At 43.5% G+C, this 18445-nt stretch overlaps 1 protein-coding gene across 1 annotated transcript in view; it reads left to right on the top strand.

Moving 5' to 3' along the window:
- Positions 1 to 13046, top strand: part of LOC139556939 (uncharacterized) — a 244614-nt gene extending 231568 nt beyond the window's left edge. The window contains exon 2 of the mRNA XM_071371103.1: positions 12098 to 13046. Coding sequence (XP_071227204.1) covers positions 12143 to 12892 — 750 coding nt within the window. The 5' untranslated portion in view covers positions 12098 to 12142 and the 3' untranslated portion in view covers positions 12893 to 13046. The remainder of the gene's footprint in view (positions 1 to 12097) is intronic.
- Positions 13047 to 18445: the final 5399 nt, after the last annotated feature.

Genomic DNA, 18445 nt, shown 5'->3' with positions numbered 1-18445 from the left:
ATTCAAGAAGTCAGCTATTTCATCTAACATATCCAGGAAATGCATGATTGATATTCAAAATAGGGACAGGCTGATACCTTTTTTTAGCAGGAATTAACATAATGCATTGGCTATTAGTGTTGACCAAATAATGTTTTTAGAACAATCTACAGGAACATTGTGAAGCAAAATCACCTAAAATTGCAAGACGGTAGTAAAATGCTTTCCTTAAAAGGAAGGCAATGTCGTTGTCTGTAATTTTTGCTTTATCGTCCCAGCTCTAAGTCAGAGACAGTGGTACTGTACATTAAGTGTTCAAATGTGCTAAAAACTAGTGGGTACATCAGGTGCACAAAAATGCCAGGGTGGCTACCCCTCCTCAGTACTGTCTTCCCTTCCCTAGAGCCAGTAATGAATGAGAGCTGGGAGTCTTGTTGGCATCTCATTTTACAACTTTCCTGACTAAACACTTCATATGAAAACCGATCATATGATTTACTTATGGAACCTTTTCAATGTCTCTAAGAGAAGTCCTAAAACTGACCAAGCACCCCTCAATTCAATAATTGGTAAAGGTTTTTCCCATTCAGACATAGAATTGAGTCATTTGAAACACTGCTGGTTTTAAGACATTACCTGTTGAGATTCATTTTCAACCGTCATGATTTGAATCACATATGCTTCTCTGTCACCAGGAGCCCATATCTCTTTATTTCAGGCTGTTTCCTGTTCTGAAGCACACACACACACACACACACACACACACACACACACACACACACACACACACACACACACACACACACACACACACACAGCTCCTGATAACTGATTGTTTCTCTCAGTCCGCAGCTCAATGAGCTGGTGTGTGTTTTCTTCCTCCACAAGTGTGTGACGTAAAGCATGACCACATCTCCTTTTTCCCTGGTGGGAGCTCAGATCTCAGGCCTGTGTCCCGCTTATCAGGCCCCCCAGGGGCTCTGTATCTCCCATCGATCACTGGGGCAGGCATAACTAGCCACTTGCGCTCTGGCCCACAAAGACACAATCAAGGAGCATAACTTCCCTCGGTCCAGCTTCTGATTGAGTAAACAACAAAAAGGCTGCAGATAGAGAGGTGTGTGTGTGTGTGTTATTTGGTTTTACTAAACTTCACAAGGTCTTCACAAGGATAGTAAAACAAGGACAATTATGAGGTTATTTTAGGCTTATGGGTTTTGGGCTACGGTTCCAATTAGGTTTAGAATTAGCAGTTAGGGTAAGGAGTTTGTCTTTTAGGGTTAGGTTAAGGGCCAGGGTCAGGGTAGGTTTTAGGGTTAGTGGTTAGGGAAAATAGGATTTAGAATGGGAATCTATTTTTGGTCCCCACAAGGATGTATGCATGTGTGTGACGGAGTGGGAAGGAGGGTGGTTTCGTTTTTTGGAGGGAAGGTTTGCAAAACCTTGACCACATATACATACATTTTAAAACTGCAGAATACTGTTCTAAAACATATCAAACCCTGGGCTCCAAACCCGTCTCCATAGCTCTACAACTTTCCCTTACTGTGGGTAAACCTTTACCTCTATAGGTATGGGCTCCTCAGTCACCTCTGCAGACACAAAGTTTGACTGAGGTCATCCTCCAGTGTGAGAGACCACCAACGATGGCATACAAACTCCATTTCCCATTATAGTGGTATTGATTAGGAGAGAGGAAGAGAGAAAGACAGTAACCCCAGCATGGGGTCAAAGAACCCAATGTGTACTGTATGTACTATTCTACACTGATTGGTTGGACAATAACTTCAGAGAATTGGCTCAGGGTGACCAACAAGGCAGAATATTTTCTCTATTGTCTTCAGAAAGTATTCACACCCCTTGAGTTTTTCCATATTTTGTTGTGTTACAGCTTTAAAATTGATTACATTTAGATTTGGTGTCACTGATCTACAAACAATCTACAAACAATACCCCATAATGTCACAGTTGAATTATGCGTTTAGAAATATTTACAAATGAATATACAATTATAATCTGAAATGTCTTGAGTCAATAATTATTCAGGGCACCTGTTGATAGATGGTTAAAAAAATTAAGCAGACACTGCATTTCCCTTTGAGAATGGTGAAGTTATTAATTACGCTTTGGGTGGTGTATAAATACACCCAGTCACTACAAAGATACAGGCGTCCTTCCTAACTCAGTTGCCGGAGAGGATGGAAACCGCTGAGGAATTTACCAGAGTTTAATGGCTGTGATAGCAGAAAACTGAGGATGGATCAACAACATTGCAGTTACTCCACAATACTAACCTGCATAACAGAGTGAAATAAGGGCGCCTGTACAGAAGAAAAATATTCCAAAACATGTACAGGCACTAAAGTAATATTGCAAGACATTTGGCAAAGAAATGCATGTTTTGTCCTGAATACAAAGCATTATGTTTGGGGCAAATCCAACAACACATCACTGAGTACCACTCCACATATTTTCAAACATAGTGGTGGCTGCATCATGTTATGGGTATGCTTGTCATAGGCAAAGACTGGGATGTTTTTTTAGGATAAAAATAAACGTAATAGAGCTAAGCACAGGCAAAATTCTAGAAAACCTGGTTCAATCTGCTTTTCAACAGACACTGGGAGGTAAATTCACATTTCAGCAAGGCAATAACCTAAAACACGAGGCCAATTATACACTGGAGTTGTTTACCAAGATGACATTGAATGTTCCTGAGTGACCTGATTACAGTTTTGACTTAAATCAGCTTGACAATCTATGGTAAGACTTGAAAATAGCTGTCTACCAATGATCAACAACCAACTTGACAGAGCTTGAAGATTTTACAAATAATAATGTGCAAATATTGTACAATCCAGGTGTGCAAAGCTCTTAGACTTACCCAAAAAGACTCACCGCTGTAACCACTGCCAAAGGGGATTGTAACATGTATTGACTAAGGGGGTTGAATACTTATATAATCAATATATATTGCTGTTTTATTTTCCATTAAAAAAAAATGAATATTGAAATGTTTCTTCCACTTTGACATTTTTTATTTTATAAAATGTTTTCTTCTTTATTTAACCAGTTAGGCAAGTTGAGAACAAGTTCTCATTTACAATTGCGACCTGGCCAAGATAAAGCAAAGCAGTTCGACACATACAACAACACAGAGTTACACATGGAGAAAAACAAACACACAGTCAATAATACAGTAGAAAAATAAGTCTATATACAATGTGAGCAAATGAGGTGAGATAAGGGAGGTAAAGGCAAAAAAAAGGCCATGGTGGAGAAGTAAATACAATATAGCAAGTAAAACACTGGAATGGTAGATTTGCAGTGGAAGAATGTGCAAAGTAGAGATAGAAATAATGGGGTGCAAAGGAGCTAAATAAATAAATAAATACAGTAGGGGGAGAGGTAGTTGTTTGGGCTAAATTATAGATGGGCTATGTACAGGTGCAGTAATCTGTGAGCTGCTCTGACAGCTGGTGCTTAAAGCTAGTGAGGGAGATAAGTGTGTCCAGTTTCAGAGATTTTTGTAGTTCATTCCAGTCATTGGCAGCAGAGAACTGGAAGGAGAGGCGGCCAAAGGAAGAATTGGTTTTGGGGGTGACCAGAGAGATATACCTGCTGGAGCGCGTGCTACAGGTGGGTGCTGCTATGGTGACCAGCGAGCTGAGAAAGGGGGGACTTTACATAGCAGGGTCTTGTAGATGACCTGGAGCCAGTGGGTTTGGCGACGAGTATGAAGCGAGGGCCAGCCAACGAGAGTGTACAGGTCGCAGTGGTGGGTAGTTTATGGGGCTTTGGTGACAAAACGGATGGCACTGTGATAGACTGCATCCAATTTATTGAGTAGGGTATTGGAGGCTATTTTGTAAATGACATCGCCGAAGTCAAGGATCGGTAGGATGGTCAGTTTTACAAGGGTATGTTTGGCAGCATGAGTGAAGGATGCTTTGTTGCGAAATAGGAAGCCAATTCTATATTAACTTTGGATTGGAGATGTTTGATGTGAGTCTGGAAGGAGAGTTTACAGTCTAACCAGACACCTAGGTATTTGTAGTTGTCCACATATTCTAAGTCAGAAGCGTCCAGAGTAGTGATGTTGGACGGGCGGGCAGGTGCAGGCAGCGATCGGTTGAAGAGCATGCATTTAGTTTTACTTGTATTTAAGAGTAATTGGAGGCCACGGAAGGAGAGTTGTATGGCATTCAAGCTCGTCTGGAGGGTTGTTAACAGTGTCCAAAGAATGATATCTGTGTCCACAGAATGGTGTCGTCTGTGTAGAGGTGGATCAGAGACTCACCAGCAGCAAGAGCGACATCATTGATGTATACAGAGAAGAGAGTCGGTCCAAGAATTGAACCCTGTAGCATCCCCATAGAGACTGCCAACAGGCCCTCCGATTTGACACACTGAACTCTATCAGAGAATTAGTTGGTGAACCAGGCGAGGCAATCATTTGAGAAACCAAGGCTATCGAGTCTGCCGATGAGGATGTGGTGATTGACAGAGTCGAAAGCCTTGGCCAGGTCAATGAATACGGCTGCACAGTATTTTTTCTTATCGATGGCGGTTAAGATATCGTTTAGGACCTTGAGCGTGTCTGATGTGCACCCATGACCAGCTCTGAAACCAGATTGCATAGCGGAGAAAGTATGGTGGGATTCGAAATGGTCGGTAATCTGTTTGTTGACTTGGCTTTCGAAGACCTTAGAAAGGCAGGGTAGGATAGATATAGGTCTGTAGCAGTTTGGGTCAAGAGTGTCCCCACCTTTGAAGAGGGGGATGACCGCAGCTGCTTTCCAATCTTTGGGATTCTCAGACGACACGAAAGAGAGTTTGAACAGGCTAGTAATAGGGGTTGCAACAATTTCGGCAGATCATTTTAGAAAGAAAGGGTCCAGATTGTGTGTAGATTGTGACCAAAAATTACAATTAAATATATTTTAATCACACTTCGTAACACAACAAAATGTGGAAAAAGTCAAGGGGTGTGAATACTTTCTGAAGGCACTGTAGGCCCAAGAGCCTAAGAGGATGTGAAGGAGGAAGAGGAGTAAGATGATGATATTTCCATGCTGTGTTAAATGGTCTGAGGGTGTGTTATCTCCAGTATCTTATTCCTCCCCAGTGATCTCCTTCATCGCTGGCCATAATTATGTGAAGATACAGAGGCTGGGGGAGAGTAATTTTGTTCCCATAATTTTGTGGGAAACCCTCAGGATCCAACCAAGGAGATGTATGCGTCTCAGCCTGCAGCCAAACCCTTATCTCTCCTTGCATTTACACTTGCACTCACACACGCACAAACTCTCTTTGTATACAGTTGTGTAATGAATTCCACAACACTAGTATCTCACGCCGCTTAAGCCATGAATGATTACCAACATCAGGATCATTTTAATTAGAAAAACTAACCTTTAAAATTGATTGGGGAGATATTCAGAGGATTATACTATTGTAGATGGGATGTGAGCACCTGGTAAAAATGCCCTTTGACACAAGTAAAAATAAAAAATCCTTATGTCAACAGACATAAGAAGAATTGGTGGCAATAGGTGCCATCAACCAAGGTCCAGTTATTTTTATTTTTTTATTTTACCCCCCAATTTCATGGTATCCCATTGGTAGTTACAGTCTTGTCTCATCGCTGCAACTCCCGTCCGGACTCGGGAGAGGCGTATGTTGAGAGCAGTGCGTCCTCCGAAACACAACTCAACCAAACCACACTGCTTCTTGACACAGTGCCCACTTAACCCGGAAACCAGCCACACCAACCATGGCAACCATGTCAGCGTGCACTGCGCCCGGCCCACCACAGGAGTCACTAGTGTGTGATGGGACAAGGACATCCCTGCCGGACAAACCCTCCACTAACCCAGACGCCGCTGGGCCAATTGTGCGCCGCCCCATGAGTCTCCTGGTTGTAGCCAGCTGCGATAGATCCTAGACTCGAGCCCATAATCTCTAGTGGCACAGCTAGCACCACGATGCAGTGCCTTAGACCACTGCGCAACTCAACTCAGGTCAAGTTAGACAGCTGCCCATGACACTGTGAAGGCTCTAACGGACCTCTCTGACAGTCTGGGAACAAGGGAGGACATCTCCCTGACAACTGACAGATCAAAGGGTCACAGGGTCATGGCTATGGCTGACTGACAATTCCCTAAAGCCAAAATGATTCAGTACGCTGCATTTGGAAGTTGACCTTAGTCTCAGATCTAGGATCAGCTTAATCATATTCTGACGCTGTGCAGTGGTTATGCGGAGAGACTTATGCCATATCCAGTGATGTCATGGCTTTGGGCATACCCGTGTGTGGCTGCTAGACTAACTTTGCGCCCAATCAACTCTCATTCATTCCTAGAATTTCTGCTTAGAAGAACCCTGTTACCCTGTACATATTGCATGCATACATCTGCATTTGATTCAGGCATTGAGAGGGAAAGATCAGCTCAATCTTGTATTACATGTGGTGTCAGACATTACCTGACTATGACAGAGGGGAGGGAGAGATGGCGGGGGACAGAGATGGAGAGGAGGAGAGAGATAGTTTAGAGAGTGATGATCAGTGAGCTGTAGCATGTGGTGGCGGATAGCTAATCGTGGTCTCCATCTCGAGAAACATACAGCCGCCTCTCCGGTTATTGAGAGTTAATGGGATTCTCAGAGTCACGCCACACAGCTAAAGACGGCGATGAAATCTAAAGATAAATCATGCAAATGTTGGTTTGTCTCTCTCTGTGCGTTAGGATTCCAGTGCACCCTTGGGTGTGATGAAAGATTGTGAGAGACCCCCCCCCATCCCTCACCCGTCACCTCGCAGGAGAGAGACACACCAGCACCTGACTGACAAACAAGTCCGAGGAGGTCCTTTTTAGAGCTCTGTCAATCTCCACATGACAGTGTAGGCAACCTTGTGTCCAGCCCCCATGGGGGTTTCTTAATGGATGGGTATGCTGTAACTCCCTACGGCTTCGCCAGGCACGACATACACCTGAGAGAGTACTGCTTTAATACACTACCCTCCTACCCGTTGGTGTGTGTGGACCATGTTAATTCCTTGGTGATGTGGACACCGGGGAACTTCAAGCTCTCGACCCTGTCAATGTGGATGGGGGCATGCTCGGCCATCCGTTTCCTGTAGTCCATGATCAGCTCCTTTCTGACGCTCAGTCAGGGGTCGTTGTCTTGGCACCACACTTCCAGGTCACGGACCTCCTCTCTATCGGCGGTCTCATTGTCGTCAGTGATCAGGCCTACCACTGTTGTGTCGTCAGCAAATTGAATGATGGTGTTGGAGTCATAACTACATAATAATGAAACACAAGCAGTAGTTTGAGTAGGCTACATCTGTTCATCCCCACCACAATCAATGGAAAATGCAAACCTGTAATTAAAACATAACCTTTAGCACATTTGATCACATCACCTCCACCTTACCGGCCACCCTAGACCCACTTCAGTTTGCATACCGCCCTAACAGGTCCACAGACGATGCAATCGCCATCACACTGCACACTGCCCTATCCCATCTGGACAAGAGGAATAACTATGTAAGAATGCTGTTCATTGACTACAGCTCAGCATTCAACACCATAGTACCCTCCAAGCTCATCATCAAGTTGGAGGCCCTGGGCCTCAACACCGCCCTGTGCAATTGGGTCCTGGACTTTGACGGGCCGCCCCCAGGTGGTGAAGGTAGAAAACAACATCTCCACCTCTCTGATCCTCAACACTAGGGCCCCACAAGGGTGCATGCTCAGCCCCCTCCTGTACTGCCTGTTCACCGATGACTGAGTGGCCATGCACGCCTCCAACTCAATCATCAAGTTTGCAGATGACACAACAGTAGTGGGCTTGATTATCAACAACGACGAGTCAGCCTACAGGGAAGACGTGAGGGCACTCGGAGTGTGGTGTCAGGAAAACAACCTCTCACTCAACGTCAACAAAACAAAGGAGTTGATTGTGGACAGACTGCTAAACAGCAATCACTAACTCAGAGAGGCTACTGCCTACATGGAGACCCAATCACTGGCCACTTTAACAAATGGATCACTAGTCACTTTAAACAATGCCACTTTAAATAAAGCCACTTTAATAATGTTTACATATCTTACATTACTCATATCATATGTATATACTGTATTTTATACCATCTAGTGCACCTTGCCTATGCCGCCTGGCCATCGCTCATCCATACACTACCGTTCAAAAGTTTGGGGTCAATTAGAAATGTCCTTGTTTTTTAAAGAAAAACACATATTCTGTCCCTTAAAATAACATCAAATTTATAAATAAAAATACAGTGTAGACATTGTTAATGTTGTAAATGACTATTGTAGCTGGAAACGGCTGATTTTTAATGGAATATCTACATTGGCGTACAGAGGCACATTATCAGCAACCATCACTCCTGTGTTCCAATGGCACGTTGTGTTAGCTAATTCAAGTTTATCATTTTAAAAGGCTAATTGATCATTAGAAAACCCTATTACAATTATGTTAGCACAGCTGAAAACTGTAGTTTCTGATTTAAAGAAGCAATTAAACTGGCCTTCTTTAGACTAGTTGAGTATCTGGAGCATCAGCATTTGTGGGTTTGATTACAGGCTCAAAAGGGCCAGAAACAAAGAACTTTCTTCTGAAACTCATTAGGCTATTCCTGTTCTGAGAAATGAAGGCTATTACATGCAAGAAATTGCCAAGAAACTGGAGATCTCGTACAACGCTGTGTACTACTCCCTTCACAGAACAAAACTGGCTTTAACCAGAATAGAAAGAGGTGTGGGAGGCCACGGTGCACAACTGAGCAAGAGGACAAGTACATTAGAGTGTCTAGTTTGAGAAACAGACGCCTCACAAGTCCTCAACTGGCAGCTTCATTAAATAGTACCCGCAAAACACCAGTCTCAATGTCAACAGTGAAGAGGCGACTCCGAGATGCAGTGTCTGTCCAGTGTCTGTGTTCTTTAGCCCATCTTAATCTTTTATTTTTAATGGCCACTCTGAGATGTGGCTTTTTCTTTGCAACTCCGCCTAGAAGGCCAGCATCCCAGAGTTGCCTCTCACTGTTGACGTTGATACTGGTGTTTTGTGGGTAAAATTGTATGAATTTCTTAGTGACCCCAAACTTTTGAACGGTAGTATATATTTATATGTTCCATATTCTCATTCACCCCTTTTAGATTTGTGTATATTAGGTAGTTGTTGGGGAACTGTTAGATTACTTGTTAGATACTGTATTACTGCACTGTCGGAACCAGAAGCACAAGCATTTCGCTACACTCGCATTAACATCTGCTAACTATGTGTATGTGACCAATAACACTTTATTTGATTATAATAACAATACAGAGATAGCAATAAAGTCTCTCACAACCTTTGGTTTTAACAATTTAATGGTCATGACATTTAAGTCATTTAGAAGAGCAACTTACAGGAGCAATTAAGTGTCTTCCTCAGGTGCACATCGACAGATTTTACACCTAGTCGGCTTGGGGATTCAAACCGGTGACCTTTAGGTTACTGGCCCAACGCTCTTAACCGCTAGCCTACTTGCTCCATTACCCTCTATCAGCCCAACAGTCCATATTTAGTAAACACTGGGTGTCTTGGGTTTGACTCGAAGTATGTAGTGCATTAGAAAAATACAAAGGCCAGAGTACAGCGAACAACCAGCTTTCCAGACCCCCCCTGACCTCAGTGTCCAGAGACTGCCCAATCACCAGTCCCCTACTCCCAGTCACCTCCATGACCAGGGCATGTACCCATCACTCACACCCAGCCACAGGGACCCCTGTCAGGGCAGTGTCAGTGCCAGGGGAGAGGTGGGTGTCACATCATCACTCCATCCATAGCCGGCTCTTCTGTATATTTGTTGACTTTCACTACCTTTGAATCTGTCTTCTTCCGGCCTGTCTGTCTCTCTGCAGCTAGTAGAAACCACACAGTTAGCCTTCTGTCTTTGGCAGCTGTATGGTCATGTGTCTTTTTAGTCTTTCTTACCTCTGACTGCTTCAGGTAGACTACTGTGTTCATTTTCCATCTCGCTCTCTCGCTCTCTTGGTTGGGTTCCACCTGTCTGCATCCCTGTTACACCCACAACTTAGGCTTCAGGAACTTTAGGGAAATTTGCCGCCTCTCTTTCTGACTCACCTATCTTTGACGTGTGTTTCCCGTACTCTGTTGGGTTCGCTTTTACATAACTTCTCCTTCTCCTCCTATGTGTTGAGAGTACAGCCACTTGTGCCATTCTCTTGCTGTTTCTGGTTCTCCGTTGGAGGGAGAAATCTCTTGAAAACGATCAGATAATCCACCCATTACTGAAGCTGTGAGCAGTCTGGGGCTGTAGGATGCAGCCTGAGGTGTTCATTAAGTTTGGAAGAGGTGTTACGGTGTCTAGAACATTATCTGACTACAAGATGATAGCCTACAGCCCCCCAAAAATTATAAGTTAGTTAAGAACAAATTCATATTTTACAATGACGGCCAACCCCGGCCAAACCCTCCCCTAATCTGGACGACGCTGGGCCAATTGTGCCCCGCCCTGTGGGACTCCCGATCATGGCCGTTTGTGATACAGGCCGGGAATGAACCAGGGTCTGTAGTGACACCTCTAGCACTGAGATGCAGTGCCTTAGACCGCTGCACCACTTGAGAGCCCCGATTATTTTTTGATTGTGTCCAACTTCCAACTTTAGCTAGATCAGTGGTCACCAAACTTTTGAAAATTATTATTATAAAAATGTATATATATTTCAAAACTCGAGCTTTGATAACAAAATAGATCAGTTGGTGTGGCACTTGCGAGGCACAGCTTATAATAAATTGAAATGATTTGCTTTTATATTTTACTGGACTGATGGTGCCTGCATCTGATGGTAATGGTTCTTTCAAGACAACTGGGAACTCAGAAAAAACAAGTTCAAATCATGACGCCAGTGATCTTCTGGTCGGAAAGTCTGAGCTCTAAAAATATACCCAAGTTTCCGACTTGGAATTCTGAGTTCAAAACTATTTTTCCCAGTCAAATCAAAAAAAAGTTGTGTTCCCAGTTGTCCTGAACACAATGAAGTTCGAGATTTCCGAGTTCCCAGTTGTTTTGAACACAGCATTAGTCTCACGAGCTGCTAATAATAATAAAAACACAGTGCTATCGATACACCTGGCTACTCATTCATTGCAGCGCCAGTGGAAGTATGTTTTGTAGGTCTAATAGTGTTGAATAAAAACAGTGTTGACAGTGCTGAATAAAGACTTAGACATGAACTCACTCATAAAAACAGCAGTGATTTTCTGTATTCTTTGACAGTCTCTGTTTTTTCAGTCAAATGAAATGGTTCAAATGGGAACACTTTGACTACCCTGTGAGCAGGGCTGCTGCATCAAGTGTACCTACTGCAAACAGCGCAACACAACAAAAAAAGGAGCGCAAGCCTTTATCGTTGATGACTCCTTGCTGTTCCCAGTCCACCTGGTCGTGCTGCTGCTCAAGTTTCAGCTGTTCTGCCTGCGGCTATGGAACCCTGACCTGTTCACCGGATGTGCTACCTGTCCCAGACCTGCTGTTTTCAACTCTCTAGAGAGAGCAGGAGCGGTAGAGATACTCTGAATTATCGACTATGAAAAGCCAACTGTCATTTACTCCTGAGGTGCTGACCTGTTGCACCCTCTTTAACCACTGGGATTATTATTATTTGACCCTGCTGGTCATCTATGAACATTTGAACATTTTGGTCATGTTCTGTTATAATCTCCACCCGGCACAGCCAGAAGAGGACTGGCCACCCCTCAGAGCCTGGTTCCTCTCTAGGTTTCTTCCTAGGTTCTGGCCTTTCTAGGGAGTTTTCCTAGCCACTATGCTCTTACACCTGCATTTTCTTGCTGTTTGGGGTTTTAGGCTGGGTTTCTGTACAGCACTTTGTGACCTCAGTTGATGTAAGAAGGGCTTTATGAATAAATTTGATTGATTGATTGATTGAAGCCTTTATCGTTGGCTTTTCTATAGAAATGTTTGGTGATCGACTAGGAATGCGTTGAAGATCGACCGGTTGGTGACCACTGATCTAGATGAAGATAATTAATAACAAGGACAGGGGAAAGTCGCTCCTACCAGGTGGCGAATCGCATCTCTGCATGTCTGGCAGACATATCAGTGTGGATGACGGATCACCACCTCAAGCTGAACCTCGGCAAGACGGAGCTGCTCTTCCTCCCGGGGAAGGACTGCCCGTTCCATGATCTCGCCATCACGGTTGACAACTCCATTGTGTCCTCCTCCCAGAGCGCTAAGAACCTTGGCGTGATCCTGGACAACACCCTGTCGTTCTCAACTAACATCAAGGCGGTGGCCCGTTCCTGTAGGTTCATGCTCTACAACATCCGCAGAGTACGACCCTGCCTCACACAGGAAGCGGCGCAGGTCCTAATCCAGGCACTTGTCATCTCCCGTCTGGATTACTGCAACTCGCTGTTGGCTGGGCTCCCTGCCTGTGCCATTAAACCCCTACAACTCATCCAGAACGCCGCAGCCCGTCTGGTGTTCAACCTTCCCAAGTTCTCTCACGTCACCCCGCTCCTCCGCTCTCTCCACTGGCTTCCAGTTGAAGCTCGCATCCGCTACAAGACCATGGTGCTTGCCTACGGAGCTGTGAGGGGAACGGCACCTCAGTACCTCCAGGCTCTGATCAGGCCCTACACCCAAACAAGGGCACTGCGTTCATCCACCTCTGGCCTGCTCGCCTCCCTACCACTGAGGAAGTACAGTTCCCGCTCAGCCCAGTCAAAACTGTTCGCTGCTCTGGCCCCCCAATGGTGGAACAAACTCCCTCACGACGCAAGGACAGCGGAGTCAATCACCACCTTCCGGAGACACCTGAAACCCCACCTCTTTAAGGAATACCTAGGATAGGATAAAGTAATCCTTCTAACCCCCCCTCCCCCTTAAAAGAGTTAGATGCACTATTGTAAAGTGGCTGTTCCACTGGATGTCATAAGGTGAATGCACCAATTTGTAAGTCGCTCTGGATAAGAGCGTCTGCTAAATGACTTAAATGTAAATGTAAATGAAAGTAAACAGTTGATGTTGAGTAAGACTAGCATCATTACAGAGGGTACATTCAGGATGTCCTCTTCGCCAGCACATACCGTAGAACCTGCTCTCTAATTGTTATGAATCCCCACTTTTAACAACCCTGCTGCCTCCTGGGTCTTATTGAGAGGTCAAAAGGCAGCGCTTGCCTCAATTATGGTCCAGTGCAGGGGTGTCAAACTCATTCCATGGAGGGCCTAGTGTCTGCTGGATTTAGTTTTTTCCTTTCAATTAAGACCTAGAGAACCAGGTGCGGGGAGTTCCTCAATCAAGTACAAGGGAGGAGCGAATATCTGCAGACACATGTGGTCTAGTGCCTGTAAGCACAGCACAAGGGAACTCCACCAGGGACAGAGCGCAACTGCCAAAACATGACTGTTTAAAACCGGAACTGTCCGAAACGGCAACTCCCAACAAGTGCGAGTAAGGTGTGGGGGAGATGAGTCTCGGCCTACAGCAACATAAAGGGTACATTTGTCCACTATAAGTGAGTTCTTGAGTATTCTTCTCAAAGCATATATTTAAATATCTGAATCATAGAATTGTTATACAGAAAGAGCGTTATAACTACACGACATATTGTTATTATACTCCGCAGGTGGGTTAGACGAGACACCAGTATTCTAGATTAGAATACATGCTATGTTGTGTTAATAAACGCCTGCATATACACAGTGCCTTAAGAACTTCTTCATACCCTTTTGACTTATTCCACGTTTTGTCGTTACACCCTGAATTCAATCCTCTGCTTTTCCACAGGCTTCAAATGATCACAGAATGAATCAAACTACCGCTCCGCTTTCGCCGTCTTACAGGGTTAGCGAGTGTTGGCCTTCCGCAGGCTAGAAACGACGACAAACACATCGTTTTCCTTCCGCCGGGTGCCTAATTAATTGGTCCCTGCGCAGCTTGTAAGTCTTTACACACAGTACTTACCATATTTTGAAAAGCAGAGACCACGATAGCAGCGGAGGTCTCACAGGTCAGACATGCTTTTTGTGTTACAGTGTCTTCAGAAAGTGTTCATACCCATTGACTTAAATCCACATTTAGCTGTTTTTTTTCTCACACATCTACACACAAAATGAAGTGAAAACATGTTTTTGGAAATGTTTGCCAATTTATTGGTCATTAATTTAAATAAGTATTCATGCCCCTTTGCTATGGCACTTCAAATTGAGCTCAGTTCCATCCAATTTCCTTAGACGTTACAACTTGATTGGAGTCCGCCTGTGGCCAATTTCATTGTTTGGACATGATTTAGAAAGAAACACGCCTGTCTATATACAGTAAGGTCCCCCAGTTGACAGTGCATGTCAGAGCAGAAACTATACCATGAAGTCCAAGGAATTGTCCGTAGATCTCCGAGATAGAATTGTGATGAAGCATACATCTGGGGAAGGGTATAGAACCTTTTCTAGAATGTTGAGCAAAAAATATGGAACTACCCAGACTCTGCCTAGAGCTGGCCGTCTGACCAAACTGATTAACCAGGCAAGAAGGACCTTGGTCAGGGAGGTGACCAAGAACCCAATGACCACTGACAGAACTAAAGAGTTCCTTGGCTGAGATGGGAGAACCTTCCAGAAGGACAACAGTCTCTATGGCACTTCACCAATCTGGGCTTTATGGGAGAGTGGCCAGACGGAAGCTACTTCTGAGAAAAAGACACATGAAATCACGCCTGGTTTGCAAGAAGGCATGTGATAGACTGAGCGCATAAGGCAAAAGATTCTGTAGTCTGAGACAAAAAAAATTATTTATGCAAAGTGCTATGTCTGGTGAACCAGGCACAGCTCATCACCTGTTTAACACCCATCCCTACTGTGAAGCATGGTGGTGGCAGCATCATTCTATGGGGATGCTTTTCAGTGGCAGGGACTGGGAGACTGGTAAGGATAGAGGGAACAATGAATGGAGCCAAATACAGATAAATAATTGATGAGAACCTGTTTCAGAGTGCAAACAACCTCAGACTGGAGCGAAGATTTAAGTTCCAACAGGACAATGACCCAAAGCATACAGACAAAGCAACGCTGGAATGGCTTCAGAACAAGAATGTGAAAGTTCTTGACTGGCCCAGCAAAAGCCCAGAAATGAAACCACATCTACCTTAATAGAGCATGAGAAAATCTGCAAGGAACAATTTGAGAAGATCTAGATGTTCAAAGCTGATACAGCTGATACAGTACACAAGATGACTCAAAGCTGTAATTGCTGCCAAAGGTGCAAAAATGTCTAAAAACATGTTTCCAATTTGTCATTATGGGCTATTGTGTGCAGATGGGAGAGCAGTTTTGATTTAACCAATTCTGAAATCACGCTGTAACACAGCAGTGTGGAATAAGTCAAGGATTATGAATACTTTTTGAATGCACTGTAATTGTACTTGTCTCTAGCCGTGTTCTTCCACAGAATAGTAGTGTAGCAAGAAATCACCCCGTCTGGACACCTGCTAAATGTCTGTTCTCTGGGTTAAATGGGGGGGGGGGGTTAAACCTGACTTTAATTCTGCAGAATGTCCCTGGTGTGGTTTGACAAGATGTGCTCTCTTACATAAAGTGTGGAGGTTTAGCTGGAAATCGTCAAGATCTTGTTCTGTGCACTAAAGGTGCACTTTATAGCTTCTATTTCCGGCCAACAGTGTGGCCCTGTCACTTGTTTGTTTCTGTTTTGGAGGACTGATGTGTAACGATGTACACTGAGAGTCAGGGAGCAAGTTCAGTAAGTGAATAAGTTCAATAAATAAATGAACAAAACAAGAACCCCCAAACAGCGCACCGACATGGAACAGAAACAATGACGACTGGGGAAGAAACCAAAGGGAGTGACATATATAGGGCAGGTAATCAAGGAGGTGATGGAGTCCAGGTGAGTGTCATTATGCGCCTAACTCTGGTGACAGGTGTGCGCCAGCGTCCTGATAGGTCTAAATTGAATGACGTTTAATTGCAGTGGAAAGAAGCTACGGAGTACTCCTTTAACTGGTTACAACTGCTGTAGTTTATCACATAGCAGTCTGGTTAGACATGTATTGGATGTCTGTCGGACTTCTGGATAATGAGAGAGTGTGTCTGAATGTCTGCTCAACATTATCGATACTGTCACGGATTAAGGTCAAACAAAATATGGATCACTACACAGACCAATACACCTAATCACGATAGCCTAGAGAGAAAATACCACTATTCCAGCAGGAAAGACGTGGGTGGCAATATATTCTTACGTAGGGCTTCAGAAAGTATTCAAACCCCTTGACTTTTTCCACATTTTGTTGTTACAGCCTGAATTAAAAATTTATTCAATTGAGATGGTCTACACACAATACCCCCATCATTTTAAAGTAGAATTAAATTTTAGAAATGTTTTACAAACTAATTAAAAAATGAAAAGCTGGAATGTCTTAAGTCAATTATTCAACCCTTTTATTACGGCAAGCCTGAATATGGTCAGGAGTAAAAATGTGCTTAAACAAGTCACATAATAAGTTGCACTCTCCGTGCAAAAGTTGTTTAAACATGATTTTGGGATAACTTCCACATCTCTGTACCCCACACATGCAAGGTCTGTAAGGTCACTCAGTCAAGCAGTGAATTTCAAACACAGATTCAACCACCAAGACAAGGGAGGTTTCCCAATGCCTCGCAGAGAAGGGCGACTATTGGTAGATGAGAACAAAAACAAAAAACAGGCATTAAATATCCCTTTGGTGAAGTTATTAATTACACTTTGGATGGTGTATCAAAAGAGACTAACTCGGTTGCCGGAGAGGAAGGAAAAGGCTCAAGGCTTAGGGATTTCACCAAGAGCCCAATGTTGACTTTACACTTAAAGAGTTTAATGGCTGTGATAGAAAACTGAGGATGGATCAACAACATTGTAGTTACTCCACAATACTAACATAAATAACAGAGTGAAAAGAAGGAAGCCTGTACAGAATAAAACATTACAAAACATGCATCCTGTTTGCAATAAGGCACTAAACTAAAACTGCGACAAAATGTGGCAAAGAAATGACCTTCATGTTCCGAATATAAATGTCATGGATCCTTCCGGAACATTCATTACGCACACCTGTCCCCTATTCCCACTGATTAGTACTTGTATAAGTGTGCCCTTTGGTTTCCATTGGGCAGTCCATTATTGTTACTACGTCTTTTGGTGCATGTGAGTACCTGCGCTGTGTGTTTTGGGCTTTCGTGCCCTTGTGGATTGCGCAGATGATTCCGGGTCTCGTCCCGTGTGTTAATCATTGTGCGCGTGTGTTATTTATTCAAGGTACTCCTCGCTCTTTTGTTTTGGGTTTCTACCCTGTGTTTTGTTACGTGTTTGTTTGGTCTTCGTCCCCATGCCTCTACACGGCACACCGTAATTTGGGCTTAATAAAAAAAACTATTACTCATTCCTGCACCTGTCTCCTGAATCTCTTCATTCCAACGTGACAACAAAGCATTATTTTTTGGGGAAATCCAACACGACACATCACTGACTACCACTCTTCATATTTACAAGCATGGTGGTGGCTGCATCATGTTATGGGTATACTTGTCATCGGAAATAAATACACATTTGGATAAAAATAAATGGAATACAGCTAAGCACAGGCAAAATCCTTAAGGAAAACCTGGTTCAGTCTGCTTTTCAACAGACACTGGGAGATAGATTCACCTTTCAGCAGGACAATAACCTAAAACATGAGGCCAAATATACGCTGGAGTTACTTACCAACATTACATTGAATGTTCCTGATTGGCCAAGTTACAGTTGTGACTTAAAACGGCTTGACAATCTATGCAATACTTAAAAATGGCTGTCTAGCAATGATCCACAAGCAACTTGACAGAGCTTGAAAAAAAATTATAGAATAATGTGCAATATTGTACAATCCAGGTGTGAAAAGCTATTAGAGACTTACCCAAAAAGACTCACAGCTGTAATCGCTGCCAAATGGGATTCTAACATGTATTGACTCAGGGGGGTTGAATACTTATGTAAATGAGATATTTCTGTATTTAATATTCAATAGATTTGCAAACATTTCTAAAAACATGTTTTAACTTTGTCATTATGGGGTATTGTGTGTAGATGGGTGAGAAAACCCCCACAATTGAATCCATTTTGAATTCAGGCTGTAACACAAAATGTGGAATAAGTCAAGCGGTATGAACACTTTCTGACAGCAGACAATGACTTAGCTAATGACATTGACAAACAATGATAAATGATAAAACATGATATAATCACTTCATGAGAATCAGTGGAAGCAAATGCGAACAATTCTAGCGAGAGAGAACATTTCTGTAATGTTCCCCAGATACAGTATTTGAGTGTCCACGTTGATGGAATATTCTTCTAACCCTCAGAAAACTGGAC

Source organism: Salvelinus alpinus, chromosome 28 (assembly GCF_045679555.1).
Source record: "Salvelinus alpinus chromosome 28, SLU_Salpinus.1, whole genome shotgun sequence".
Taxonomy (NCBI): domain Eukaryota; kingdom Metazoa; phylum Chordata; class Actinopteri; order Salmoniformes; family Salmonidae; genus Salvelinus; species Salvelinus alpinus.
This window is presented reverse-complemented; position numbering and strand designations above follow the sequence as displayed.